At 39.1% G+C, this 27898-nt stretch overlaps 2 protein-coding genes across 4 annotated transcripts in view; one reads left to right on the forward strand and one right to left on the reverse strand.

Annotated features, from left to right (window-relative positions):
- The window catches only part of gtf2ird1 (GTF2I repeat domain containing 1), a 35282-nt gene extending 29271 nt beyond the window's left edge, over positions 1-6011 (forward strand). Inside the window, exons 19-27 of one of the 2 annotated variants that reach the window (XM_088012437.1) lie at positions 778-846; positions 2055-2322; positions 2406-2434; positions 2519-2566; positions 2647-2724; positions 4193-4385; positions 4698-4735; positions 4823-4929; positions 5206-6011. In XM_088012437.1, coding sequence (XP_087868563.1) covers positions 778-846; positions 2055-2322; positions 2406-2434; positions 2519-2566; positions 2647-2724; positions 4193-4385; positions 4698-4735; positions 4823-4929; positions 5206-5274 — 899 coding nt within the window. In that variant the 3' untranslated portion in view covers positions 5275-6011. Of the gene's footprint in view, positions 1-777; positions 847-2054; positions 2323-2405; positions 2435-2518; positions 2567-2646; positions 2725-4192; positions 4386-4697; positions 4736-4819; positions 4930-5205 lie in introns of both variants that reach the window. The other variant, XM_014998121.2, reaches the window with a different exon arrangement.
- Positions 6012-7209: 1198 nt separating this feature from the next.
- Positions 7210-27552, reverse strand: dtx2 (deltex 2, E3 ubiquitin ligase). 2 transcript variants are annotated; one of them, XM_014998122.2, is made up of 9 exons: positions 26962-27552; positions 23988-24576; positions 21830-21888; positions 16800-17036; positions 12458-12525; positions 11041-11208; positions 10668-10829; positions 10107-10196; positions 7210-8433 (listed from the first exon to the last, which is right to left on the reverse strand). In XM_014998122.2, exons 1-9 carry the CDS (start codon positions 27275-27277, stop codon positions 8188-8190), a joined length of 1935 nt encoding a protein of 644 aa, XP_014853608.2. In that variant the 5' UTR covers positions 27278-27552; the 3' UTR covers positions 7210-8187. The 2 variants fall into 2 exon arrangements, with proteins under 2 accessions (XP_014853608.2, XP_014853609.2); XM_014998123.2 differs by lacking the exon at positions 16800-17036 and having other exon boundaries at positions 26962-27551.
- Between the last annotated feature and the right edge of the window lie 346 nt (positions 27553-27898).

Below are 27898 nucleotides of genomic sequence, written 5' to 3' on the forward strand. Positions count from 1 at the left end.
AGGAAGTTTTGTTAACAGAGTTTGAACCAGGTGAAGCTATGCCACTAAAGGAGTTCTGGGTGAAATAAAGTTGTTTTTTATCTTTAGTGCAAAATATATATATTTATGGAGACTTTTGTCTTCTTTACTGCTCTCACTGTGTTGTTCTTTTAGAAAATTGCATTTTTGAGTGTTCATACTCCAGTTAACAATTAATCATTTACTCAGTTGCCAATTATTTGAATAATCAATTCATCACGATTAATCCGATTAATCATTACGGCCCTAGTCATCTTTACTTTAACTTGAACTTCATGTGGCTGTTTTCAGGAATGTTTTAACTTGAACTGCAGATCCCATCAGGTAGTTTGATTTATATCCATTCTGGGAAACCAATCTGTTTGTTACATCAATAAGAATAAATGCAACATCAATTTTAGACATTATAAACTTTGCTTTAAGCTGCCGGATGCTGCACTGTTCCTTATCCTGTTATATTTTTTAGCTCTGAATACATTACGTTTATTCTCAGTGTGTGCAGAGAAGAAGCTTTACAAATATGATTATGCCTGTCCTCTCTATGATCAGAAGGATCGGGTCACTTTCAGTTCAGGCTGCATTTTAAAACGGCTTTTTTTTTTGAGACAAAACAGAAAACCCTCGCAGGGATTTCCTGCAGCAGCTTCTGCTTTAATCCCTAATGAAGCTCCGCTGCTGAGCCTACGGGCTGCTGTCAACGTTTTCTGCTCGGTAAGTCTTGGGGAGACAACAAAAACAAAATGTATTGTTTTTCCACAGAGCCAGACACCAAGGACAGCGCACCAGCAGAGGACACAGCGGCTTTATCCAAGAGACCCGGATTCTCAGGTACCTTCATGATCCACAGCCGCAGATCCCAGGATCAGACCTGGAGCTGCTTAGACATTAATTAGCAGAGTATTAGAGCCTGGCTACGAGATTTTTTGCTTAAAATTTTGAGAATAAAGTCAGAATATTATGACAGTATCGATCAATCAATCAAATTTTATTTGTATAGCACATTGCAGCAGCAAGGCATTTCAAAGTGCTTTACATAATTAAAATAAAAACAGCATGTGAGAAAGAGATTTAAAAAACATAATTAAAACGTAAACAGTGAGAAAGAGAAATAAAAAGCTGTAAAACTTTAGTTGAGACGCCGTCAACTGGGACTCCAACCCTTTGGACTTTAGTCAAAACGCCGTTTGACCAGGACTCTAACCTTGACAATAGGTATAAATATCAGAAGAATGTTGTATAACGTCTAGAAAAACATTGTTAATGAAAGCAAAGCGTCGGACGTGACCGGCTATTCAAGTCTCCGGTCGTTTATCCTGCTACTGATGATCATCTGATGCTGATGTGTTAACAGGTTAAATATGTCCTGTTTGTAAAATCAACACCAAAATATTACTTCACAAGATGCTCAAAATCCCTCAATAAATTATTTGATTTTTTGTGCAGGAGTTATAATAAAGTAACTTCTTCGTTCTACTAATATTTTTACTTTATGCTGGTAATATTATGAGCTCACGCTTGTATGATTTAGACCCAATTGTCATAAGACTTTTTTCTCATATTATTATGACGTTATTCTTATAATATTGGGACATTTTGTGTTATAAATTTCTTTTCATATGATTGTTCTCAAAACATTATAACATTATTCTCGTATCATTCTGACTTTTTATTGCATTCTTACAACTTTAGTGATATTTTGACTTTCATTTGTACAACATTCTTTTCATATCATGACTTTTTTCTAGTATTATTCTCATAATATGAGTTTTTCTCATTATTATAACTTTATTATGGTAATAGGACTTTATTCTTGTATTATTGCAACTACATTTTTGTATTATGACTTTTCTCGTATAACTTTATTCTTGTAATATTATCAGTTCCGTCTCGTATTGTTACGACTTTATTTTCTTTTTCTTCCAACTTTATTCCTGGAATTTAATTAATTTTTTCTTTACCGTTGTACCTTTGCAAATAAAGCAGTGTGGAAGGAAAAAAGACTTTGAAAGTGTCCTGTCTGTGTCCCATGTCAACAGAGTGCATGGAGTCCAAGCTGTCCAGGATCGACTTGGCCAACACGCTGCGGGAGCAGGTCCAGGATCTGTTCAACAGGAAGTACGGGGAGGCATTGGGCATCAAGTACCCCGTCCAAGTGCCTTACAAGAGGATCAAGAACAACCCGGACTCGGTCATCATCGAAGGCCTCCCCCCCGGCATCCCCTTCAGGAAGCCCTGCACCTTCGGCTCCCAGAACCTGGAGCGGATCCTGGCGGTCGCCGACAAAATCAGCTTCACCATCACCAGGTGGGGCGCAGGAATGACGGCTTTCTGACGTCCTTCCAGCAGAACTTCAGCAGTGATCTTGTTATTATTCTCTGTGTTTTCAGACCATTTCAAGGACTTATTCCCAAACCAGGTATTCTAAGAATTTCACTTTAGAACCAATTCATGCATCAGAACATGGAGAGCAAAGTTAATATGTTTTATGTTCTCCTATCAGCACCTCGTCGAGTCACTTTACTAAAGAAGGCCTACGCCTCAATAAGCGGTGAGGAGAAAGTCTCTTTTTTCTTCTTCTCCTCCATCACATGCTGCGTCTTTACACTCGGTGTCGCTTTCTGCCGACAGACGATGACGACATCAACCGCATGGGCGAGAAAGTGGTCCTCCGAGAGCAAGTCAAGGAGCTTTTCAACAAGAAATACGGTAACAACAATCCATTAAATCAATTCAGACCTGAGTCTGATGAAGTTTGATGAAAAATGGTAACATGCGAAAAAGTTTGAATACAAAGACAGAGAAGAGTTAAATAACGGATGTTTTCATCTGCAGGAAAGCAAAACCCATAGATTTGACCATCTTTATAAAAAATAAACAATGATTAAATCAGCTTGATTCAGAAGCCAATCCGTTTTTTTGAACATATCAATTCAAAACAAACATCTTTCCAACGTACTTTGTAAGAAAAGCAGATCTAAGAATCAGTGAATCTATGAATCAACTTCATCTCACAGTAACATAAACAGACCAGATTTACCACACCGAGCCTGTTAAATTAAGACATGACAAATATTTTATGGATGCTTCAGTTGAGTAGTTTTGCAGCAATCCCTCCTTCCTAGCAGTGGCAATTGACAGTTGGTTGCATCAAAAGCTTGACTTTTTAGGAATCAATTACAGAGTAAAAATGTGGCAGCAGCAGACAAATAATTGGTTAAAGTCACAGATTTGGCAGCAATCCCTCCTCTGGAGCTGCAAAGTGTCAACAGTGGACAGTTGATTTCATCAAAATGTTTAGTCAACAGTCAGTTTTGGGGACATTAGATAGATGACTGCAGCAGTCCGTCATATTAAACATGCATTTGCTAACAGTGGACATCTAATTGTATCAAGTCTTTAACTTTGCAGCAATTCCTCATACTCAGCAAACATGTACTGACTGTGGACATGTAGCTGTATTTCCACTAAAGCTAAGCTGAGCTTCTTGAGAAACTAGCCAGAGGTTTGTGTCGTCAGCATATGGACAGATGCATAAATCTACAACAGAATTTCTTTCATTATTACTATAAATGGAGGAAAAGGTTGGACCAAGTATTGACCCTTGTGGGTCAACAAAAAGATGTAAAATCAAGCAACTAAAGTAGCCCAATTTTTTTTTTTTTTTTGCTTTGTTTTTATGGAAAAGTGATGTTATTCATTGTAGAACTAAAACTTTAATATGACTTTCCACTTTTCTGTATTAAAAATGGCATTTAGTCTTCAAATCATTTTTGGCTTGGATAAAAAAAATATATATTCTTTTGTAGAAACAGGATTTGGGTCACTTTATTTCAGAACGGTTGCTAATACTTAGCCAATTTTAATAAAAGGCGATTTGGGTGCTGCAAGGTTGGATTTATTTGGAAAAGTCTCTGGACCTTCCCTGTGGTTCTACTTATTGGAAAGGTTATAAAAAGACAAATATTTTGTAAATTTTTCATTGTGAGAAGATTAGGCCAACAATAAATTTAAAAATGTTTAACAGACAAATTTGTATCATTCTTGAGCTGCAGTTCGGAGCCACAAATGACCCAGACAGACGCCCTTGCTCTGAATATTTCAAACGATTGAGTAAAGTTGGTTTTATTCACAGCTCGGTTTAATATTTCTACGTGCTCTTGTTTGTGCGGTCCAGGCGAGGCGCTGGGTTTGGACCGCTCTGTCGTCGTGCCGTACAAACTGATCCGCGGCAGTCCGGAGTCCGTGGAGGTCGGCGGTCTTCCAGACGACGTCCCCTTCCGAAACCCCAACACTTACGACATCGTGTGCCTGGAGAAAATCCTTCAAGCCGCGGATAAAGTAACGTTCAACATCAAGAGCCAGCTCCAGTGAGTGCAGAGCTGCCTGGAAGCTGTCAGCGCCTGGGTTCAGGGGAATTTAGGCTCTCATTGTGTCGCATTAAAGCTCCTGACGGTTTAAACCCACCCTTTGATATGTCACCCACTCTTGAACAAATATATTTATATAAAATAAAACAAAGCAGAGTCTGCTTTGACATCAAAGCGGCTCGTTTAAGATGAAAGAAAATGAAAAATCATTAAAATAATCCAGATTTCAGTCTCTTTCTCTGAACTTTTAGGTGTCAGAAAGTTCAGTCACCTGCAGGCTAATGGAAATGTTTTACCTTTTACCTTTTACAGGCCTTTTGCAGAGATCTGCAGCCAGGCTTGTAACACAGGTATGAGCAACTCAGACTGGATTTGTAGAGTTAAAATGAAAAACCTCCATCTGTTAGCTGAACCCGTCTGCTTGGTGTCTCCAGCAGGAACAGACGCCTCCACTAACCGACGGAAACGCAAGAGAGTCCAGGAGAGCAGCCGCATACCCGCCTCCTCCGACCTGGGGATATCAGCCAATCAGATTCCAGTTATGGTACTTTAGCCCCGCCTCTTTTTTTTCGTCCTAATGCATTTTACGCAATAAAATGTTTTATTATTTAAAAAATGAATTGAATTGTTTGTTTGCATGTTTAATGTATTTGTAATATTATACAAAAAAAGGTTAAATAAAAAAAACCCAGCAGAATCAACGGATGACTAAATGAATCGCTAGTCGCAGCGTTCCGGTGAAGTAAAGCTGCGGTCAGAGCCGTTGCTGTCTGCAGCATTTTGTCCCCTGCTGACCCGTCCTCCCTTTGTGTCCCTGCAGCAGTGGCCCATGTACATGGTGGACTACAGCGGCGTGAACGTCCAGGTTCCCGGGAAAGTCAATTACTGAAGGACAAACTCAGACTGCAGCAAGGAGGAGCTTGTTTCTCTTCCACAGAGGGACACTGGGACTTTTCCCCTGAGGAATAAGACGTGCCGATCTCTGCAGAATGCTTTTCTAAAAGCTGCAGGTTCGACTCTTGAACGGCAGAATGTATGTGCGGCAGAAAGCTTGGCTTGTTTTGCTTTTAAAAACACAAGTTATTTCACTTTTTTAAAAAAAGCTGGAAACGTCACTAACATGTCGTTATTTCACTTTTTTTTCAGTTACAAACTGTCCATTCACTGAGTCATGATTTTAAATCGAGATGTTCTGGTTCCACATTATTCAGATATTTGTACCTTTTATTTATTATATTTATTAAAATATAACATTATGTGCAGGGATGTAAAATATATTATTCTGTTATACTTTGAGGAACTCACAACACTAACTCAGATAACTATAGGTGGCTGCTAAACACGAGACTGAAGCAGCAGGTTTTCAGTGTCTTAATTTGTTGTTTTGTTAAACATGAGACTAAAAAAACGGACTCAGTTTGGTCAGCAGGAAGTACTACACTTCTTTATGTTAACACCACATTAACATGTAAAATATGTCATTTAAAGTCAGCCTGAATGTATCATGTAAAGAAAAGAATGGTATGTTACTCTGCGATGACTGTCTCTGGACTAATTATATTTAATATGCTGTACCTTAACGCCAGTTAGGCCTTTGAAATAAAATGTGTTGCCTTGCACTTTGAATTTGTGGATTTTGCTTTTAATTGGTTTTGAACAGAGTTCAATCGATTACAGGATTTTCTGTCTTGTAAAAATGTATAAATATTCTTAGCTAATTCTTTGATTTATTTTAGAAATGGATAACAAATCAGTTTAGATCAATCAACATTTTTAAGAAGTTCAGTGAAACAAACCATCAGGTTCCACTAGGGGGCAGTATCTATTGTAAATGTTTTAATCAAGTTAATTGCAGGGTCTGTACTTAAGTGCATTTTAATCAAAATATATCAACAAAATAAACATTTTCAATTCAAAATCTTGCTTTGCTGCTGAAACATCTGAGCTCAAAAGCAAGTCCATATTTCTGGTTTTTAATCTGTTTTAGGATATTCAACCATGAGGTCGGTACAAAGTTTTTCCAAGAACCTCTGGTCACCATGGAGCTTCTTTAGAAATGGGAACAATGGATCCTCACATTAGCACTGGGGACGTCTTTGCTGCTGCAGCATGCTTAGCACTGAGATGCTACTTTAGGCTTGAATAGTTTAGCTTATAGGCTAACTCCTGTTAGCACAATTTCAACATAATAGTCTTTTTCACCATCCAATCAGATCATTTTTGAAACAAAAATTAACACTTAGTGGGCCAAGAGAAGTGACTGTCATCCATCACGGCTTATAGATGTCACTCGTGCATCATATTTACGGGTGCACCAGAAACATGCAAATAAAAAGGTTCCAGTGTGAACCTTTGCATGTTAAAAAAGGCAATTGTGTAAAAATTAATTTCACCATTAATTAATCAATAACATGTTAAAGTCAGAGCAGTAGAAATATTATTACAAACTATAAACAGGTTACAACAGAACATGTAAAAAAAATTAACTTATCCCAGATGAACCAGTTGTGCCTGATGTTGCCAATCTTTTTAAAGGTGTGGTGCAAATTAGCAACATAAAGCACAACTGGGCACCATATATATATATATATATATATATATATATATATATATATATATATATATATATATATATATATATATAATGAATAAAAATATGTCCCCAGAATTTCAAAGTGTGTTGAATCACTTCAGGTGTAACCATGTATGCAGATGATGCAACACTCTTTTCAACAATCGGTCCCGTCAACTCAACACACCACAATGAGATGATTGGAAAACAGTTCAGATTTGAAAAAAATAAATAAGTCACACCTAGTCATGATTTTATTTTGCATTGTATCTTTATTGCAGATCCATTTTTTCCCCTTTTTTTTTTAGTTGTACACACGTCGAGGCTGAGCTGATCAGCTGTGACTGCAGCACTGTGAGCAGGATAATGTGAATACAGGAGGTTTCACCTCGTGGGAACATGGACACGTTCGCTGCAGCTTTGCTAGTCTTGTTTTAATCAAGACAACGTTGAAGACTGATTGTCACACTGTCAAATCTTAACTAGAGATTTTTTTTTGTCTCAGAGGTGAGAAAATAACTGAGGTCAGGGGGCTCGTTGTTCTTTCTCGCGCAGCAACTGCAACATTAAATGACGAAAAACAGCTGCAGAATGCCCCCAGTTTGAAGGCTTAAATAGAAGATGGCTAAACAATAATAACAAAAAATAAGTCACAACTTTTATGGCATTTTTTTTCATATTTTTGATGCATTTATATTTTTATTTACAACTGAAGTATTGCCTCTTCTCATCAAATCTGTTCATTAAACTGACGTTGCTACTTGAAGTTTAGTGTTCCGACTGCACGTGTTCCCAGCTTTTACTGACAGGAAATAAAACAACTGAATAAAGTAACTGTCGCCATGTCAGCTGAATGCACTGTAGGAGCTAAAGTGCTTCATGAGATTCTCATTCCCAGAGTGAGCTCCGCTTCCCGCTGCAGCTGAAAGACGAGGATACTGACGCGGCCGGGATGGGGGGCAGGGAGGAATAAAAATCACGAGTTTTCCAGTGTTTTGGAGGTTTGAAGGAGCAGGCAAACACTGAGACGAGGCCTGCAGGTTGTTGGGTTTTTTTTTTTTTTTTTTTTTCTCCCCTCCCATCGTTTCTGTTTTGTGATGTGCAGAAATGCAGCAGCATATGAACCAGGCAGCTTCTCTGCAGAGATTATAGTTGTGTTTATTTCTTTCTTCTTCAGCTGAGAGCTGAGCTGGAGGTTTGCAGTGGAGTGGAAATGTGTGAAGCTGCGACCTAACTGCTGCTGCCGCTGCCCGGAGGTTTGAGGCAGTCCTCTGTCACGCCCTGCGAGGCCAGCTCTGACAGAACGTTGTCCAGGTAGTTTGGGTCGGGGTAGCCGTGGCCCGACATGTTGGACATCATCTCGGTTTTGTGGTGGATGCCGTTCCACACCACCGTGTCGTGCTCCCCGGTGGTGCTGGACGTTCCCACGGTGAAGATCAGGCGCCGCATCCACGCCACCTTCAGCAGCTCCAGGACCTGACATGAGCAGAGAGATGGCTGAGCCAATTGAAAGAGACGTACTGTACTTCCTTGAATAGGTTAGCATACATGCAAACATGCTATTACATTTTTTGCACCAAATCATTCTTAGATGATGAGAGTTTAGTCTGCTATTTAGGGCCTCTCTCACTTTAAAGACAGACAGGCTGCTGCTGGCCACGCACCCAAACTCAAATTTCTAACACGTGAAAATGGCTGCAAACCGATGCGAAGTAGTATAACCATACATCTTTGAAAAGCAGAAGGGGAGCCTCCTGCACATCCAACAAGAATGCAGCAAATGGTTTCTGGATGGGAAGTCAACACTGTTTTCCAGCAGCCATTGTACAGCGCATACAGCTGTAAGACCAGATGACCAAATGTGCTAGAGCTCTGTTTGGGTTGCTAGGTAATGGCACAGTGCCCGTCAACTGTTACTTCATCGGAAGGTTTTTGAAACGGCTCATTTTCCAGACACCGAAAAGCAACATTGATTTATTGCCATTAAAAACAGTTTGGTGCTTTAAGCACTTTGGCTGTTTTCAGCAGCATCAAAAACCAAAATGGAAGTACAAAACTGCAAAATGGACATTTTGCATAATGGGTCCCTTTATGGGGGTCTGGGCCATATGGAATAAAAATAACCCTCTGATGCGTAAGTTGGTCTTTTTTGACCCAGTGATGTATATATATAATTTTTTTGCAGTATCTTTGTAATTAAAAGTTTTAATCATTTCATATTCCTCAAAAAAACATGTTACTGACATCATGCAATTCAATTTTTTAATTTACCTTTTATACATTTTAAGAAATAGCACGTAGTCTGCTCAGGCCTGGACATAAAAATGACTCGTTGCCTTTAATGTTCAACATTTCACTCCATTGTTGTACTCATTAGTAAGTTTTCAGGGTTTGGACTCCAGCTGCAACTGCTGACTATTCTAATAAACTTCATTTTTATTTGTTTAAACCTTCAACCATCGTAATAATTCACTCTACTCGACTCAAAGTGGCTCAGATCTGACAGCTGGTCTTGTTTTCACGTGATAACCTGATTAACCAGCTGACCTGACACCGTGAAACATGTTGCTGGATGATAAATTGTCCCAGAAGTTATTGTGATAAACAATAACAATGTTGTTTTGAGATCATTTTAGTCATGTAAAGATAATGGTATAATAAAGCAAGAACACATTCTCTAAGATCGATAAAATTTAAATTCGAATGAAGACTTTCGTTATGCAGTTTCTGGTAGAAAGACAGAAAAGAGGAAACATTATAAATCATGTAAATGGAAATTATTGAGCTCATTTTAATTTATCGTATGTTTAATTGATTTATTGGTTACTGCACTTAGACAGCTGACAATTTCATAAAATTTTTACGTTGATTTCACTTTTCACTAAATAAAAAAGGGAAGTCAGATTAGCGACCTCCTGTTGTTACCAACAGACATGCTGCTTCCAGGCTGTGAAGGTCAGAAGGTCCTGACCTGTGTAATGATGCCACTGACCATTTGGACAGAGAGAACTGAATGTTCAGAGACTGATGGATGTGATGACTGTGTGTTAGACCTGCAGGAGCCTGCAGGGAGCAGCGACAGCCCGTATCGGTTATGATGGGCTCAGATTGAATCCCAGCGTGAAGCAGACATCGTCTCCATGTTTTACCTTCCTGCCCTTGTCGTTGTCGGGGAGGAAACAGAAGCGAGGAAACCCCCTGCAGGTGAACGGCTGTCCTGGGTTGGGATGCTCCGGGCCCTGAGGAGGAGGAGGGACGAAGAACTGAGAACTCTTACACAGCTTGAGGCTGAAGCGATTAATCGAATTAATCATGATTGATTGTTGAGATAATCTTCAGGAAAGGCTCCTTATAATGCCACATATGTAAAAACGGTTCCTGATCTGGACGTTCTACTTCAGTTCTGGTTTCATTGGTCTTTGTTTGTATTTGCTGTAAATTCTGGAGGTGACATCACTTCAATTTGACACTTGAGGACAACATGTTTACAGACAACAGTTATTTTTCACCTCTAATGTAAAATGTACATTTCTTGTACATTTTTGATTTAATTACAACTCTGACTACGTTGCTCTCTTGGCCTCTTTTTTTGGGTCTGTAAACTCCAGTTAACAATTAATTGATTAATAAAACAGCTGACGATTATTCCTATAACTGATTAATCCTGATTAATCGTTCAGCACCTGTAAGGTGAGGTGGGGCTGGCGTACCTGTATCCCAGGTGGGATGCTGTAGATGATCTGAATGGTGCCGCAGTCGGGGTGACCAGGCAGCGACTGAGCGACGCTGTAGATCTCCATCTTGCCTTTGGGCTGCGTGCCGGTCTTCTCTCCATAGATGGTCTTGCAGGACGGACACTGCAGGCTGCCGTCCTGCGGGGAGGAGGCAGAGCCTTAAGACTGAACTCAACAACCAGATCAGGGCTGCGTCCTCTTTCACAGTAAAATTCAAGCATTTTCAAGGCAAGTTTTCAAACATTTCAAGCACCTGTATGAATGCTGCGGCCATGTTTGCTTTCTATATGTATTCGTGCGGCACTCTGAGTTCTGCAGGTGTAGTTCGGGCCTCTGATCTGTTACGTACCTTTGTTCCGTTGTTGTACATGGCCAGCATGCAGAGCATGTGCAGGGTGTGTCCACACTTGATGAATTTCCCGACGGCCTGCGGCACGATGCTCTGGCCTCCCTCCTCTGACGGCGGCGTCTCATAGCTGGACGGGTTGGACAGCTGCTCCATGCAGATGATGCAGTCCTGAACAGGACAGAGAGCCACGCAGTCAGAAAACCAAATCCAGGAAATATTCACTTTATGTTGGGACTGCAGTCCTGGAGAGAGGTCTTAGCATTCAAAAAGCACAGGTAAATCTGTGAAACTGCTTTGTCTCCCAAACACTACGTCGTCGTCGTTTAGTGTTGGCGACCGTTGCCTCAAAAGAAAAGTTTATGCAGCAGCTGAATACGACTTTTAACCCCCAAGAAATCTGATCTGTGCCGCTTCAATGTGTGGCGATACGACTCTCACCGATCATATACACCTGGCATTCAGCTGGAGTTCATTCAGCAAATCAGATTTGTTGTAGGTATGCAGAGTATGATCTAGGACTGAAACGATTAATCTGATAAATTGTGATTAATCGATTACTAAAGTAATCGTCAACTAATTTAGTAGTACAGGCTCAGAACTAGGCCAGTTGCTGAAAGAACGTGTTACGAGCAGTAATTAAGGCAAACATGTACAGAAAGTACATATGTTTTGTATTTAAGATAAAAATTTAAAAAGTCTGTAAATATGTTTTACCCAAAACTCCTCAAGTGGCAGTTTGAGCTTCACCCAAATTCTGTTAAAGAAAGAATAATTAATAGGTTAATCCAAAAATGATCACCGGATCAGTTCCACGCTGATGTGGTGAAAACTGGAAGAGCTTTTCGTATGTTTGAAGTATAATTTTTGTTCCAGACGCATCGTTTGCTACAAATGATCAGCAGTTCACTAAAGAAATGCTGTTAAGACATTTTAGGCAATAAAATGCTTTTGTTTAAAAAGAACTGAATTGTTTATTTACATCTTTAATGTATTTCTAAAATCATATAAAAAGGCGTAAGTGGTTAAATGATAAAGCTACAGATTTTTTTTTATGATTAATGCTCAAAATAACAGCTGGCCAGTTAAAAACACAAGACCAAAGAACAAGACGACGAGAACGGCTCCCATTCGGTCAGGATTTGGCCCAGAAGTTATGAATACGGAGAATCAACACTGGAAATATTGAGTCGTTGCATAAATGTAATTATTTACCAACACACTCCATCTAGAAGGAATTCATTTTAAAGTACACCTCAGGAACAGGTTGTAAACTAATTTAAACTGCTGTCGGTACATTAATTAATGATACAAACGCAGGGCAATAACTTTCCGTTTAGTCAGCCGTGTCTGTCAAATGCTTCTCTGATTGTTTCTAATCAGGATACTGATGAGTCGGGGAAACGTGGGAAACCTTTACCTCCTCTGGAGCGTCAGCCACAACCTCCATGTAGCGCTGGATCACGTCTTCTGACCTCTGGGCTGGCGCTGGCAGCAGGATGAAACGGGAGAACGGACATCTGATTATTTTCCTCAAGAAGACGACGTGATAAATTCACGTTTACATGCAAACTGTTGATGAGAGACGATGTGAGGACAGGGCGAGCGTGGAGATGGAGACGGACATTAATGACAGTTAATAAAACATTTCAGACCCAAAGTCCAGGTTAAACACCTCCGATTGACTCAGCTCCATCTTTTCTTCATTACTGTCAGTGAGGAGGGTTTTTACTGAAGTTTGTTAGTTGCAAACTGGTGCAGCAACATTATGACAGAGTACTAGGGCCAGACCAACAAATGCTGTTAATTACGAGTATTAATAGTATTGCTACCACAATGAAATCAGAAAATCATTAGAAAAAAAATTGGATAAAGAGAGAAGCTTCAATAATAGTTAAAGATCTGATGTGAGTTTTTCTTCAAAATGGACTCAGTCGTCTGCAAAGTGGTAAAAGATTTAGTAAAAAAAGGATTTAGTCACACGATTCTCAACTTTGCTCATTGGAATTCAGTTTTTGTCGGAGTTATAAGATTACATCTTCCTTCCCCTAAAACGACTTTCTTCTGGTAAAATGACGACATACGACGTGTCTCCTGTATTAGAACTTTATTCTCACAATGTGCCATTATTTTCATATTACGACTTTATTCTTGTAACTTCACTGTCATATGGCTTTTTTCTTGTACAACTATCATATGTTTTTCTTGAATTAAGTTTTTTTCGTAATGCGTATTATCGTAGAATTTCAACTTTTATGACTCCATTCTTGTAGCATAATTCTTACAAATTCCTCTTATTAGACTTTTTATTGTATTACAACTTTATTCTCAACTTCTCACATTATTACGGCTTTTTCAGAATTATTACAACGCCTTTGCATTACGACTTTTTTTGGTAATACGAGTTTAGTCTTGTATTAAACTTTTGTCGTACGACTTTATTTCACGTATTTCAACGTTTTTCTCGTATTGTCACGATTTTAATCTTGTAATGTGACTTTGTCACTATTATTAAGCTTTTTATTACTATTAAGCTAAATTCTTGTACAACTTTTTGATTTTTTTTTCTTAGTCTGGCCCTGATACTACTTCGTAGATGACAGATTATCTGTCAGGGTTTCCATATTTCTCAGTCGTCTACATGCTGAACCATCAGACCAGATGGTTGCCTTGTCCAGCCGCTCCTGGTTGAAGTGGAAGCAGCCTGAGCTCATGCAGGGCTGGAAACGTTGCGATTTATCAGAAACTATACAAAGTAGCTTGAAATAGTGACATGAATTGATCACAGCCATCACTGTCTGTCACTGCATTCGCTTATTTTCCTTAGACGAATATCAGGAAAGTGTACTGTATATAACCAATCCAGCAAAAATATTCCAACACATTTTCCTATTATATTATAACTTATACTGCATATTTTGCTTTGCTCTTGAATAGATTTTAAATCAGCACAATTAACCAATCAGTTTATCCCTAGTTTCCTGGGGAAGACGGGGGTTTGTAGTCGGTACAAATTTAAATCAGTTTAACGCTGTAATACTCAGAAAAGTATGAACTGGATTATCAGAGATTAAGGACAAAAACTTTAAAATAATTTTTTTCAAATCAATAAAAACAGGGGGAAAATAGAAATGTCAAAGCTTCCATGTTTGGTGCATAAAAACCATGAAGAATCCCAAAGTAAAGTCTTCTACCTTTATATCAACATAAAAGGTCCTTGTTTACTAGACGCAAATTAATAAATAACATCTGGTAAGCTGTAATTTCATGCAGGCTATTTTAAGTTTTCCAGACCGAAATTCCAACTTTTTCAAAACCTTGAGGGAGCCTCGGAACGAGGGTGAATCTACCGGGGCATCGCTGCAGGCACAGCGATTTCATGTCTTTTTTTTTTGGCAGCTTGTCGACACGTTCTGTTCCTTCACCATCTCATGTTGTCGCGTCGCCTCCAACCCCACCTGCAGCCCTGGTGAGAGCTATGATCTCTTCCTACAGGCACAGAGTTCCTCTGCTTTCTCATTTGAAAGCAAACTTTTTAAGTTCAAGGATGAAAAAAAAAAAAAAAAAAAAAATCTGGTTTGAAAAACCAGATGTGAAACAAAAGAACTTTCCTTCCTACAGACTCCAGCTGCTTGACACAAAAACTATTTTTCCATTAAGCTAAACAAATAAAATGAGTCACAGCAAGAAATTATTTAGTGTGCAGCATCTCTGTACTGCAAGCACTAGCCTCTGCAGCTCGTCCTTCCTTTAAACTTTAACGCCGACCTCTGGAGGGAGACGAGGTTGCATCACTAACTCCTGATATTTCTGAGGTTTTTCACAGCAGATCTGCTGTTTTAAGAGTTGCTGCATCTACATAACTGTGTTACAGTAACAGTTTCCTGACAAGCTCAGCCTTACTGTCAGCAGTTCTTAAAAGTTTCTTTTCTTCCTTTGTTGTTTATTTTATTTAATTCTGAATTATTTTATTCAATCCAGTCTGGAGGATTAATAACTTTTACTGTCCGCTTCTCTTTTTTTGTTTCAAAATGTTCGATATTGAATCTTTTTTTTTCCTATTTTTACTGGACAGCTACAGTGTAAAACTTATTGCATCACTAAAAGCTGTTCACATTTTCTGTTGAATGGATTTTATGTGACAAATAGAATGTGTGTATAATTGGGAATAAAGGTGTTTTGTTTTTTTTTTACTTTAGAAACAAATACAAATCTGAGAAGTGTGGCATGCATCTGTAATATGACCCCATCTCTATTAGTGGTACGGCTGATCTAGAGGTTGAAATTCAACTCAAGATAAGTTCAATTTGATGTGTGAACTTTAAAGTCTTGCCACAGATTATTTACAGGATTAACGTCCTGCCTTTGACTGGGCCGTTCTAATACATGAACACAGTTTGACCCTAATCCTTTTCCCTCTCAGGTGTTCTGGAGCAACTGGTTTTCTTGCAGGAAAACCGGTTCCACATCACAACTGTCCAGAGTGCAAAAATTTTTCCATCTGCAGAGCATCCAAAACCAGACACAAAAATGTCCAAAAACCCAAATCTTCAACACAAACATGAATCCAATTACAAATCTACAGAAGAACAACATGAAGCTATTGCTCAGGGGACGCATTAAACCAACTATGAATCAATTCATTACTGCCCACTAATGTTTTCTAGTTTGCATTAGTAGAAGAATGTTTCTGCAGTGGGCTCCAGCCCAGGGGCCCAGATCCTTGTAAGTCCGGCCCTGCTGATGCATCTGTAGCGGTTTCCAATCCAACGTGTTGATCGATCAACAAGTTCTTGATAAAACAACAGTAAAGCTTTGGGCTGCAAAGGGAACAAATTCAAGCGGTTTGAATACTTTTAAAAGGTGTCGTGTTTTAAAGATAAAGGAAAGCAGGACTTTAGCAACCTGACTGATTCTGGAGGTAAAGTAAAACAGCAATGACTATTTTAGTAATCGATTAATCAATTATTCTGAATATTGAGATTAATCGCATGAAAACAGTAGTCACATTCAGCATCCTGGTGAGTCTTTTTTTTTTTAAATACTTTTTTTTGCTAAATGCAGTCATATTGTACTCTTGATTATTTGTAGCATAGAATGAATCTGTGGCTAAAATTATAATTCACTCAACATATGAAAAGCCATGCCTCTTAAGGAGTTCCCGTTAAAGTTTTTGTTTTTTTTAAAGTTTTTTTTATCTGAAATGCAAAATGAAAATATTTTATACAGTTGTTGCTCAATTACTGCAAAATATCCTTTCCTGAGTCTTTATACTCCAGTTACTGATTAGTCAACGACTAAATTAGTTGACGATTATTTCAATAACCGATTAATCACAATTTAATTCAATTAATCAGTTGTGGCCTCATTATTGTCCTGACTATATTTTTCTTCAGCAAATAGCTACTTTTAAGAGCCAACAGTCGATTACTAAAGTAATTGACAATTATTCCAATAATCAATTAGTTGTTTCAGCCCTAGTTGCTGTTGCTGTTTAGTTCCTGATATTGAGAAAACACTTTTACCAAACCTGGCATTTTCCACGCGTCACACTGAGATATCCACAGGTGAAAGCAAATGTTTTAAAGCAGCGACACTAATGTGAACGTCACGATGAGATGACAGAGCAAACAGAGCGGGATTAGTGCGAGACACGTGAAAACAAAAATCAGCGCTATGTGGAGGATGAAATGCTCCTCAAGCCGGTGGAGGATGACGATGGAGATGAAGAGGTGGATTTTGGCTCATAGCGAGGTAACTACCTCTCCTGTGCTGCCTCTTTGCTCTCCTAACTGAACTGCTGCTGCTGCTGCTGCTGCTGCTGTGGGGCCTGCTGGCTGTGGGGAGGAGAGGAGGAGGAGGAGGAAGAGCAAAAGGAGCAGGTTGTTGCTGCTGATGCTGCTGCTGCTGCAGGGGCTGCTGCTGCTGCTGCTGAGGGAGGGGGGCGGAGGTGAAGTGCACGCCGAGTCCCACCGCTGACATCAAAATGGAGGCCATGCCTGGAGCGAGGGTGAGGTGGGGGTGGGGTGGGAATGGGTCGGGATGAGTCGGGAGCGAGTGAGGGGGGTGCAGGAGCAGAAAGGAACAAATCGAAAGAATGAGTAATGCAGCAGCGGCGGCGACAGCAGCCACTGCGACTCTCACTCATGGACAAAAAATCACAAGGTCTGAACAGGAGTCGCAGGTTTCAGTGGCCAAACTCTAAGGGATAACGAGACAGCGTTCTGGACGCGTCGCCAAGGAGATGGACGAAAACTTTACATTGTCCCCGGAGGAGAGCAAAGAAATATAACGTAGTTTGTTGATGCCATCCAACAAGTAAGGAGTCCCGAAGGTGATAAAACCCACCGCAGTGAACGCATCGCACCTTAAGATGCATTCAAACTGATTCCAGATCATAAAAATGTGGCTCCAGAATCTAAAAAGGAACTATCAAATTTAATGTTCGTTCTAAAAAAAATAATAATAAAATACTCAATGAGGCTCCGGGACATGGTGATAAAGATAAACTGCATCTGAGCCTGAACTGTATTACTTTGCTGTCTGCAAAAAATAAAAAGACTAACTTAAAAAGTTTTACTTAAAAGTAAACTAATTTCTTCAGATATGTTAATATCTAATGAGGTTTTTATTGTTGTGGTTTTTAATGGCAACCAAACAGTCTGATGTGGTTTGTTTTTACTGCCGTTTCCATCCCACATGTATTTAAACTCCTGACTTGCTGTCAGGAGTTTTAACTTCACCCTTAGTCGGTGCAGATGTAGTTTTCCTGCCTGCTAAGCAGCTCTTATTGAGATTTAATGACAACGATCCAAACGAGCTACAGGAATGAATCGAAACAGAAAACTGCATGTTTACAAGATGAAATGTGACATCAAGCAAGCAATTTTCTAAACCGTAGAGCTGCTTCTGTTGAAGTTATTTTTGATTTTCTAGCTTGGTTTGTCAGAAAGTTAGATAAAGATGTTTTTTTTTTATTTGCTGAATCTTTCTAAGGGATTCAATTCTCAGGATTTTATTGCCTCTCATTAACTTCAAACAAATAAAGAGTTGATGTTTTCCTGCATGCGTTCAATTCGACCAAAAATTCTTGAAGGCCAACTCTAACACTCTGCTGTACAACTCACGGAAGGGATGGCTAAAATAAAAGCCACTTTCTGAAAAATATTTTGTCATTTTTTTTCTTGTTGAGAAAAGAAAGTAAAAAGAAAAATTCAATGAAAATCCAATCTGGTATGACAAAAATCTGAGATATTGTTTGTACTCCATATTGTCTGGCCCTGACCAACAGGAAATGTGAAATAGCCACAGATGAAGTAACACATTGATGTAGTGAAACACTAAATAAATAAATAAAACCTACAGGGGGAGCTATTAAACAAAGCTTACAATTTGGACGGGGTTTTTTTCTGTACATTTTCTTCTCTACCACTTCACTAAACACACTAAGCACTTAAAAACCAGCTGGGTGGTTTTTTGGTTTTTTTGGGGAGCAATGAGTTTTTTTGTTGATGTTTTTTTTTGGTGTCTGAAAAACCTCCAGAATGTAACGTCACAAATCAACAGGCGCCGTCCCTCACAGCAAAACCTAGCATTACCAAGCAACCCAAGCTGAGCAACCCAATGGCTGCTGGAAAAGCAGCCATTGTAGAGTGTGCTGTTGACTTACAATCCAGAAACCACTTGCTGCATTATTAACTGGTGTGCAGGAGGCTCTACTAATGCTTTTCAAAGATGCACAGCTGTATAATTGTGCATTCCTTTGCAGCCATTTTCACATGCAAGTGGCCAGCTGCTGCTTATTTGGATTTAAAGTGAGAAGACGCCCCTAAAACAGCTTGGCTTGAAATTAGGCAGAACAGAAGAGACTAAAATCCCATTATCTAAGAATGATTTTGTGCAAAAAATGAAACAAACATGTTTGTACCTATTTTAAAATGTTCAAAGAAGCATAACATGTCACCTTTAAGAAGTAAGAAAATTCATGTCCCCCCAACCAACGCATAACCTACTGTGGCTCAAGCTAGCAGACGCTACCCGTTTCAGAAATGTGTCAGGGTTACCACACCATGCATATCCGCATCAGCTGAACACCTTCAACCTTTAGCTCCACATAATGACACAAAAATAAATCTCCAAAACTAATAGGATTTCTGCAGCTGCAGATGTTGAAACATGCATATGATTTTTTTTTTTTTATATTTACGTTTCAGAGCCACCAGTATTTGTTCTGCGTGCGCCGAATGCAGTTTGGTTATCATTGCTGTTCATTTCAGTCTGATGAGCAGTAAAACTGCATTAGGAGAAGATGCTGCGCCGGTGACCTTCCATTTGAAATCATTTACTCAGAGTCTCAGTTGGATGCTCCCGCCTAATGAGGTTCTGGTCCAGCAGCCTCTGATTGGACTGATCCAGTCAGCTCGGCACCTGGCTTTTAAATTAAAAAGGTGCGCAGCAGGAGAAAACAAAGTGACAGAAAATACTTTATCTAACATTTAATGACAGCCCTATCTAACGTTACCATGTTTAATTATGCAGAACTGTTTTTTTTTCTCTCTGCTGAATGCATCAGTTCATTTCAATTAAATTCCTCAATTTTTACTCAAACATCGCTGATTAAAAAAGTTTCAAAGTGAGGTTTGAAGCTCGGCCTCAGAGCCACATGGCCGGACTAAATGTAAGATTTTGACCAAACCATTTCTAGTTTAAACACGATGGCTTGATATGATTTTGAATTGTGCTGACGTTGGGGAGCCGAGCAGCATGAATATGCATTAAATTATGAATATTTTCTGCTCAAGCTGAGCCTCAGTGAGTCTGTAGATACTCTGCTCTTATTAAGAATTGAAATATCTTATATACTTTATGAAAATTGAGTGCTTGGAACAAAAAAAAAAACAGCAGGGAGAACATCCCAAAATACAACTTTGAGCAGATTTGTAAGGTTTGTCCAGCAGAGCAGATTTCAATGCCAGACTAGCTCTGAACATGCATAAAACAACGAGGCCCAACATGGAGACGCTTTGGTTCAATAGCAAAAATCTCTCCCTGTTTTATTTAAAGCAGAACTGAAATCAAATCTCAAAATATTGATATTGCATGAATATCACTTAGTGAAACACTTCCATAAAACATTTTAGGGAATCACTTCTCCGGCCCAAAACTTCACTTGTTTCAAATGTCTTTGGTCATAAATGCTGAATGGGGGGCGGAGTTACCGTCCCTTGTTGATGATGTCACTGTGCCTCAGCTTAGCTCTAAAACGACTCTACTGTCCAGTTATTCATTAGTGGAAATGGAAGAAGACTGTTGTATATGAAGAGATGCTGGAAGACTTTATGGGGGTAAAGGATGTACAGCCATGACAGGATGATAGCAGCTCAGAATACCGTATTTTCTGGACTATAAAGTGCACTTAAAAGTCTTCCATTTGATCAAAAAACGACTTAGAATCTGGAGCATTCTGGAGTAAAACCATCCCCGTCTGGTGAATTGGTTACCAGCGCTCTGCCAAAATGTTTTAGTTACGTTACGGTTCCCGTAGTCAGGAGCATCGTGGAGTTTTGTTTCACTTAACATGCCTTATGTGCGAAAATGTGAAATTTGTGAATTTAGTGCATTAATAAAGATTTCTATTCTGGTAATTATGTGCAGCACATATTTGCTTGAGAAAAGCCCCCTTGTCGTTTTGTCTCATTGTCCAGTGCTAAACCAACAATTCATTCATGTTGAAATATTTTTAAGTTTTTTGGGGTTTTTTTTTTGGGCCTGGACGGATTGTGTACGGCTTCTGACTTCAGTTCCTGAATGATACAAATTTGGCCGCGCCGCACAGGAGTTTGATGGAAACTTTATATTTTTAATTAGGACAAAACTATTATTACAAAGTAATGGATTCCTACAACAGAAAAGAAATTATTTGACTTCAAACCACCACGCCTTTGTGCATTCTCTTGTAAGAACAAGTGACTTTTACTCTAAAACAAACTGTGCTGCACCCTTTGTTAAATATAGAAAGCATTTTCAAAGACACTGACAAAAATACTGATATTGTTCAAAATCGACTAAATTGTAATTTTTTATTATTTTTTTTTCCAACTGATTTTCAGTTACTTTTATTGAGGCAAACTTTAGAACCTTTTTAAGTTTTTGATTTAGAATAATGTACAAATCCTTTTCCTCCAATAAATCTGACTAGTTTATTTGTTTAAATAAAGTATTATATACTTGGGTAAGGCAGATCGAAAGTGAAGATTCAAGCATGTTGGTCATTCACAACATTTTTGTTGGTATTTGGTTTCGACATGCTGGGAAAACTGTCCTGAAATAGAACTGGAGCAACGGAGGAACTGGTTTTACAGAAACCGGCTCATCTGCATGCTAAAGGACAGCTGGCAGAGATTATAAAAGTAAAACCTTTTAATGTGGTTAAAAAGAAATAACACATGCAAACCCTTCAGCGGTCAAGGACCTCTAGCTTTTCTATTTGAAAAAAAAAAAGAGATTTTAAATAAATGAGCTTGATTAGAAGGACAGATTATGTTATGTAGATTTTCACACATGAGGAAATGTTTCCATGCACTCTCTCTCTTAGCATTTTTCCATCTTTAAATTCTTAAACGTTGGACTCTGCTCTTCTTGTTCCTTTGCAGATTTTGGTCCCAAACAGGCAAAGACAAATGCAGTGTGGCGGCACCGAACTCGGCGACGACCTGCGGCCTGAAACCTGCATCCAGCCGGAAAATGTGGTGCGGAGGAAACTGTGAGGATGGATGATTAGTGACCCGGTTACCTGCCAGGGCAGAGCTCACGCTGGTGGAGCCGTTCAGCTGCACAGAGATGGAAGGAACACTGCAGGCCGGGAAACACACACAGAGACACTCAATCAGTAAAAACACACACCAGGAAACTCAGAGGAAGTGCAAAACAAAGACTGGCAACTATTTTAGTTTTCAACACACGTCACAGTCTCAATATCGGCAGAAAATGCTGCTGTGACATCAAAACAGAAACCCTGTGATGGGTCCTACATCCTGACTGCTGGGCCTGATTACTCCAGGTTTGGCTGGATGACTCGACAGTTGATATGTTGATGGACATGCAGGAAACAAACCCGATTACAACCCAATTCAGATCAAAGGTAAAAAAGGAGCAGAATGGAGCTTCAGTGCAATGTTAACATTTAAGTGTGATAAACATTTTTTGAGGTTCTCACGAATCTACGGAGGACTGATCCTGCCAACATTGGCAATAAATGTGGAAATAAATAAATACTGCATCCAAAAAAAAACCATCACTTTCCCAACTTATTTAATTACACACTGAGACAAGTTAATATTTATCATTTTAATTGTATTAATTTAACAATCAAAATTATTTAATTGTCACTTTATTGCCAATCTTTTTTTATTCATTTTATTTCTTCTCACTTTGAACATAAAAAATATAGAATAGATTATGAAAAAATGACAGTAAAGCAAAATTGAACAAATTGAAAAATTACATTAAAAATGTGATAAGAAAAAAAACTTTAACAATGAAATAATATTGATCATGTCCAATTAATAAAGAAATTAATTCACGTAGCTGACTAAATTTTTTGGATGCAATATTTTGCACAATAATCAAGCCATTCAGTTATTTATCAATTATTGTCAACTTTGTAACTGAATGCCTGACACACTGATTAGATTTAGAATTTTGAAAATCATGTATCGTTTTCACTCCATTTTAAATTTATGCACTAATCTGTGTTGATTATTACATAAAATACGACATCTGCAGCTGCAGTGTGACAAAATGTCAAAAATGGTTTAAGGGGTTTGAATATTTCTTTTACAAATCACCATAAAAGTCAACTATGCACATCTGTTCATATGGGAACAGCTGCAGAAATTAACTGGAGGATTAGCTCCAGTTTTTTACTGCACAATTATTAATAACCTGTGGTTGAGAAGAGACCAAATTAAACTCTGTGTTGAAGAAAATTAGACCCCAAATGAAGTGCCAGTGAACTGCGTATTCATTACAGTCATTAGGTTTGCCGTTTGTCTTTCAGAAGCTGCTCTCTTCAACTTTAGGAACAAAAGGAACCGAGTCAGAACCAAACATTGCTAAAGCATTCCTGTCTGACGGGACGGGACGGGTCAGCGAAGAGACAGACGGGAAGGAACGAGGCTGGGATTAGGGGACGTCATGAATAGAATCTACACGATAACAGTTTGCTACATATTATTTTATCAATCAAATTGAAGCAGTTTTTATGTTTGCTGCCTTTTTCAGCCCCTCCAGTTTCCTTCCAATTCAAGAAATTTATGGTTTTGATTGCAAAAAAAAACCCCCAACAAAAAACAATCATGAAATCTTGAAAGGACTGATGAGAAGATGTTTAATATTAGTTCATTTTGAGGAGCACTGTGTAACGACAGAGTGTTATAGCCATGATAAGAAGAAATAAAGTCAAAATTACAAGAATAAAGTCACAAAATGATGAGTGAAGTCACAGTATTAGACAGAATCCTACCAGAATTAAGTCAAAAAAATATTAGAATAAAGAAGCATTACAAGAATAAAGTCACTACTATGGGAAGCTGTATGAGAATAAAGTCATATAAGAATAAAGTCTACATTTCAAGAATAAAGTTACCAAAATAAAGCTGTCATATTACCAGAATAAAGTCAGAAAATAACAACTTTATTCTTCTAACAGTATGACTTTAATCCAGTAATGTTTTTTCTTAGCTTGGCACTAATATTCCGTCATACTTAGTGAACGCAGACACAGCTGGTCATTAATATTTTGACAGTTTACTGGGTTTTATCAATACATTCAGGCACAATCGGCCCTTTAAGGTCATTCCTGACCTTGATGTGGCCCAAAATGAAAATGACTCTTAACCCCCCACCCTGCTGCAAGTGATTCACCCCCAGAGCAAACGGCAGACACCAACCTTAACCCGTTAGTGCTTGGAGAGCCGCTCAGATGAGGCGCAGACATCTGACCAGCAGAGGGCGGCGGCGGCGGCGGCAGCGGCCAGGGGCTTCCCCAGGACATCCTCCCCACAGAGAGGGGTCTCCTGGGGTAGGGCGAGTAGACGGAAGTGGGGTGAGCAGCAGCGACCCTCCCCGTCCCCTGGAGGACGGGCCGGTTCAGGCTACTGGAGGAGAAGGAATGTCGCGAGCGGCTGGGCATTGGTCCTGTGCTGCTGTGGCTCAGACACTGCTGGCAGGAACAGGTGGGGGGCGGGGGCCCGGAGGAGGCCAGTGGGTAGGGCAGGTTGCACTGCCGTCGCACCTGCCGCCTGAAGCCCGTTGATTTATTGACCTGGGCCAGAGACGTGAGGTCCACGATGTAGTTGTATCCGTGGGGGCCGAGGTCGGCCGTGCCCTGGCGCGCCTGGTAGCTGTGCTCCAACAGGATGGAAGTCCGGGTCTCGTACGGAGTCCAGCTGCCTTCGTCGTTGGCCCATTCCCAGTAGACGCCGCTGCCGAGGCCGGAGGACTGGGCGAACAGGGACCGGCGCACGGAGCGCGTCTTTCCTGAAATTACACAGGAAGGATTTCAGCAAAACACCAAAAACATTCAGCATCTGAAACTCCTACTCATACTAAATATCTACTCAGTTGATTTTTTTTATTTTTCCTTCCACGTGAAGAGTTTAAATCTATATTTTGCATTAATTTCTGGATTATTTCATGCTTTAGTGTTCAATTTTTAATACACTTTGAATAAACCTCATTAATATGTTGCTAATTTAATAATGTCTTAGCAGTAAGGCTGAAATGATTAATTGGATTAATGATTAGTCAATTATTGGAATAATCACGATTATTAGGATTAATCGATTATTGTAATAATGGTCAACTAATTTAATTACTGAATAAGCATTAACTTGCGCATACAGACTCTAGAACATCCAATTTGCTGAGAGATCATCATCCTCACAGCACTAACTAAACCAAAACCAATTCTGGTTTAGTTGGTGCTAAACTAACTAAACCAAAATCAAGTGGCAACTCTTCAAGTTTAACCTTCATTTAGGTTGAAGAGTGGCATACTTTTAATTTGAGCTGGCTCACATTTTGTTGAAAAATCTATTAAGCACCTTTTGCCATCCACTTAATCAATTAATAGTCAATAGATTGATATGCCTGCTATTAATAGATTAAGCAGAAATGTGTGAGCTTTTCACATGTTGATGTTAAAATATTATTTAGCTGCAGCATCTGATCAAGCATTAACTAAATATGTAATGATCATTTTGTGATTTAAAAAGGAACTGAATTGTTTGTTTATTTTCATTTTCACACATATTTCTAATATTGTATAAGCTTAAGTAGTTAAATATCAAACTTGGAGAATGTGCCAATTTTTTATGTGAATATTGGCCAGAATAGTAAAGATAATTGTTAGTTAATTTTATTACCTAAAACGTCAGCATAACGTCATTGGGAACGTCCTAAAGAGCCTTCATCTGCTTCAGCTGTGACTCAGATATAAACTCCATCCATGTTCAAGGTGCGTTTCAATCATGTGAAATACAAAAGCTTTCAGAAAGCCTGAGAACTAATTTTCATCACACCTAGGAAACCTCAGGTAGAAGAAGTTTTAAAACAAAAACTAATTTAAAACTCATGAACCAGCTGGATATCCAGTTCATTTACTTTTCTGCTCCTTTTCAGATCTCAGTCTGGCTGTTGACAGAAAACTCTTCTGTATGACAGTCTGCTCACTGTGGTCAGTAACGTCCTTCGTTTTATGGAGCATTTTGATTTGAATAATCATTTACATATGTTAAGAGTTACATTTTACATTTGAATTACAAAGCTAGGTAAATATCTCTTTTGTTTAACGTGAACTTTCTTGGTTCGTCACTTTTCATCTAGATCCCTACAGGCCATTTTAAAAATTCTCATTTATATTTTTTCCATACATGCTCTTCGAACATTAAAATTAAATCCCAAGCTTCTATCATTGCATTTTTTAACTGAATATAAATTCTGATGTTCCTACTTGTGTTATATTGTATTTTAATCTTTTCTGCAGCACTGTTGTTCATATTTTCACCACATATTACTGCTTATGAAAGCTTTTAGTATTCATTTAGTCACCTTTGCAACAATAACAACATGCAGATTAACAAAAACTCAGCATTGTGACTGTTTGTAGTTAATAGAGCAATTATAAAATGATCATTTAAACAGTGAGCCTCTGAAACATCGATGCCATCAGATAAAAAAGGCTGATTCTGTTCTGGGGAAAACACTTGAACATCTGGAGATATTATTACTTTCAAGAAAACAAATGTATGCTACAAAAAGTCCTTTATCCTCCATTTTTATTCATGTTTGCCAACATTTCTTTGCATCTCTTCAGATCTTAGTCAGCACTTCAACTATGCATGCTCTGCAGTACAACATTATGTCAAAACATGCATTGGGATTAAGATAGCTCAATGTAACCCTAGACATCCAGCCATCTGTTGCTATAGCGATACCTTTTGCCTCCTTCAGCATCTGAAGAACTTGCAGCACTCATATTGTTTAAATATCTTGTTACAGTCCTATAAAATTAAGTCAATTACTCACAACCTTGAACATCCTCTTTATGTGACCGTTATTAAACAACGTATCTTCAGTCAGTTGCTTCTTCAAATTTGCTGTAATACAGACTGCTACAGGAGATACAGCAAACAGGATCTACAACTACTCTTTGAAAAATGTGGATAATAAGATTTAAAACATTTAAATTCCCTTTGGGATGAAAAAAAAGTATTTTTAACTGAATTAAGACAAGACTGTGAATTTGTTTAGGAAGCTCGTTTAAAGAAGCTAAACCATCCGGGCCTGTTAGATATATGAGACACCGTTATAAATAAACACATAAACGGCCTACAGAGGTCCAAACGCGTTGAATTAGTTCACCTGTGTCCTGTCGGAACTGCTTCAGGCTCGGTATGTCTATGAGGTAGGGCGACAGGCTAGGGTCCGACTGTCCGAGGCAGATGCTTGTAGCGCCGGCTCCTCCGCCTCCCCGGTGGCCGCGCGGTGACAGACAACGCTCGATGTAGGCGCTAACCTGGCCGCTATAAGGCCGCCAGTAGCCCAGGTCGTCCTGCCACTCCCAGACCGCTATCATGGGCTGAGACTGCCCCACGGAGCCAGAGGCTGTCGTGGCCGACACCGAAGGCCCGTTTCTGGAGCCGTTCACCCTGGCACAGGAGCCAGACACAATCGCCATGTTCGCTAACACAACGACTGGTTAGCCGATTGTGGCTACGACGAAAACAATGTCCGCAGCGAGGCTAGCTGGGCTCGTTAAAAGACTCCATTAGGAATGTGTTAGCAAGCCTGCGAGGAAGCTACGAGGTGGGGATCAAACTGGAAACGGCCTGAATAAACATTCAAGACCATGTTGACGAAGCTGAAGCATTCAGATCGCTTTACATGAGCAGAGACGTTAACAGGAATCCTTCCTCTTGAGCGGCTGCCTTCACGGACTGTCGGAAATAGTAGTGGTGCTTCAAAGTAGGAAGCACTACTAGTTCCATGTTTCAATTTCCTACTTTGTGCTTCAAAGTAGGAAATGTCAGTCAGAATTCACTTAATCCAAGCAACAGAAGCAGATAGCATTGTATTTAGAATAGAATAGGATAAATGAGAAATAACCTTTTGTTGCCTCAGTGGGAAAATTCAGCGGCAAACAGGGAAATCCAAGCATGCAGATTTAGATAACAATTAAAGAAAAAAAATATATAATAATAATAAAAAAAAAGAAGAATGTACTGTACACAAGTGGTACCCAGAGCGGGAGTCACAAAATGATTTGCAAAATCATATTATACACCGGAGGTGTACGACA

Source organism: Poecilia mexicana, unplaced genomic scaffold (genome assembly GCF_051168715.1).
Source record: "Poecilia mexicana isolate PSO_F unplaced genomic scaffold, ASM5116871v1 scaffold_14, whole genome shotgun sequence".
NCBI classification, from domain to species: domain Eukaryota; kingdom Metazoa; phylum Chordata; class Actinopteri; order Cyprinodontiformes; family Poeciliidae; genus Poecilia; species Poecilia mexicana.

Excerpts from the sequence above, each read along its gene's own strand:
- dtx2 (XM_014998122.2), bottom strand. The coding sequence starts at position 27,277 with ATGGCGATTGTGTCTGGCTCCTGTGCCAGGGTGAACGGCTCCAGAAAC. Across the intron at positions 11,209-12,457 it reads TGGCTGACGCTCCAGAGGAG|GACTGCATCATCTGCATGGA; the intron begins GTAAAGGTTTCC and ends TGTCCTGTTCAG. Across the intron at positions 10,197-10,667 it reads GCATCCCACCTGGGATACAG|GGCCCGGAGCATCCCAACCC; the intron begins GTACGCCAGCCC and ends CCTCCTCCTCAG.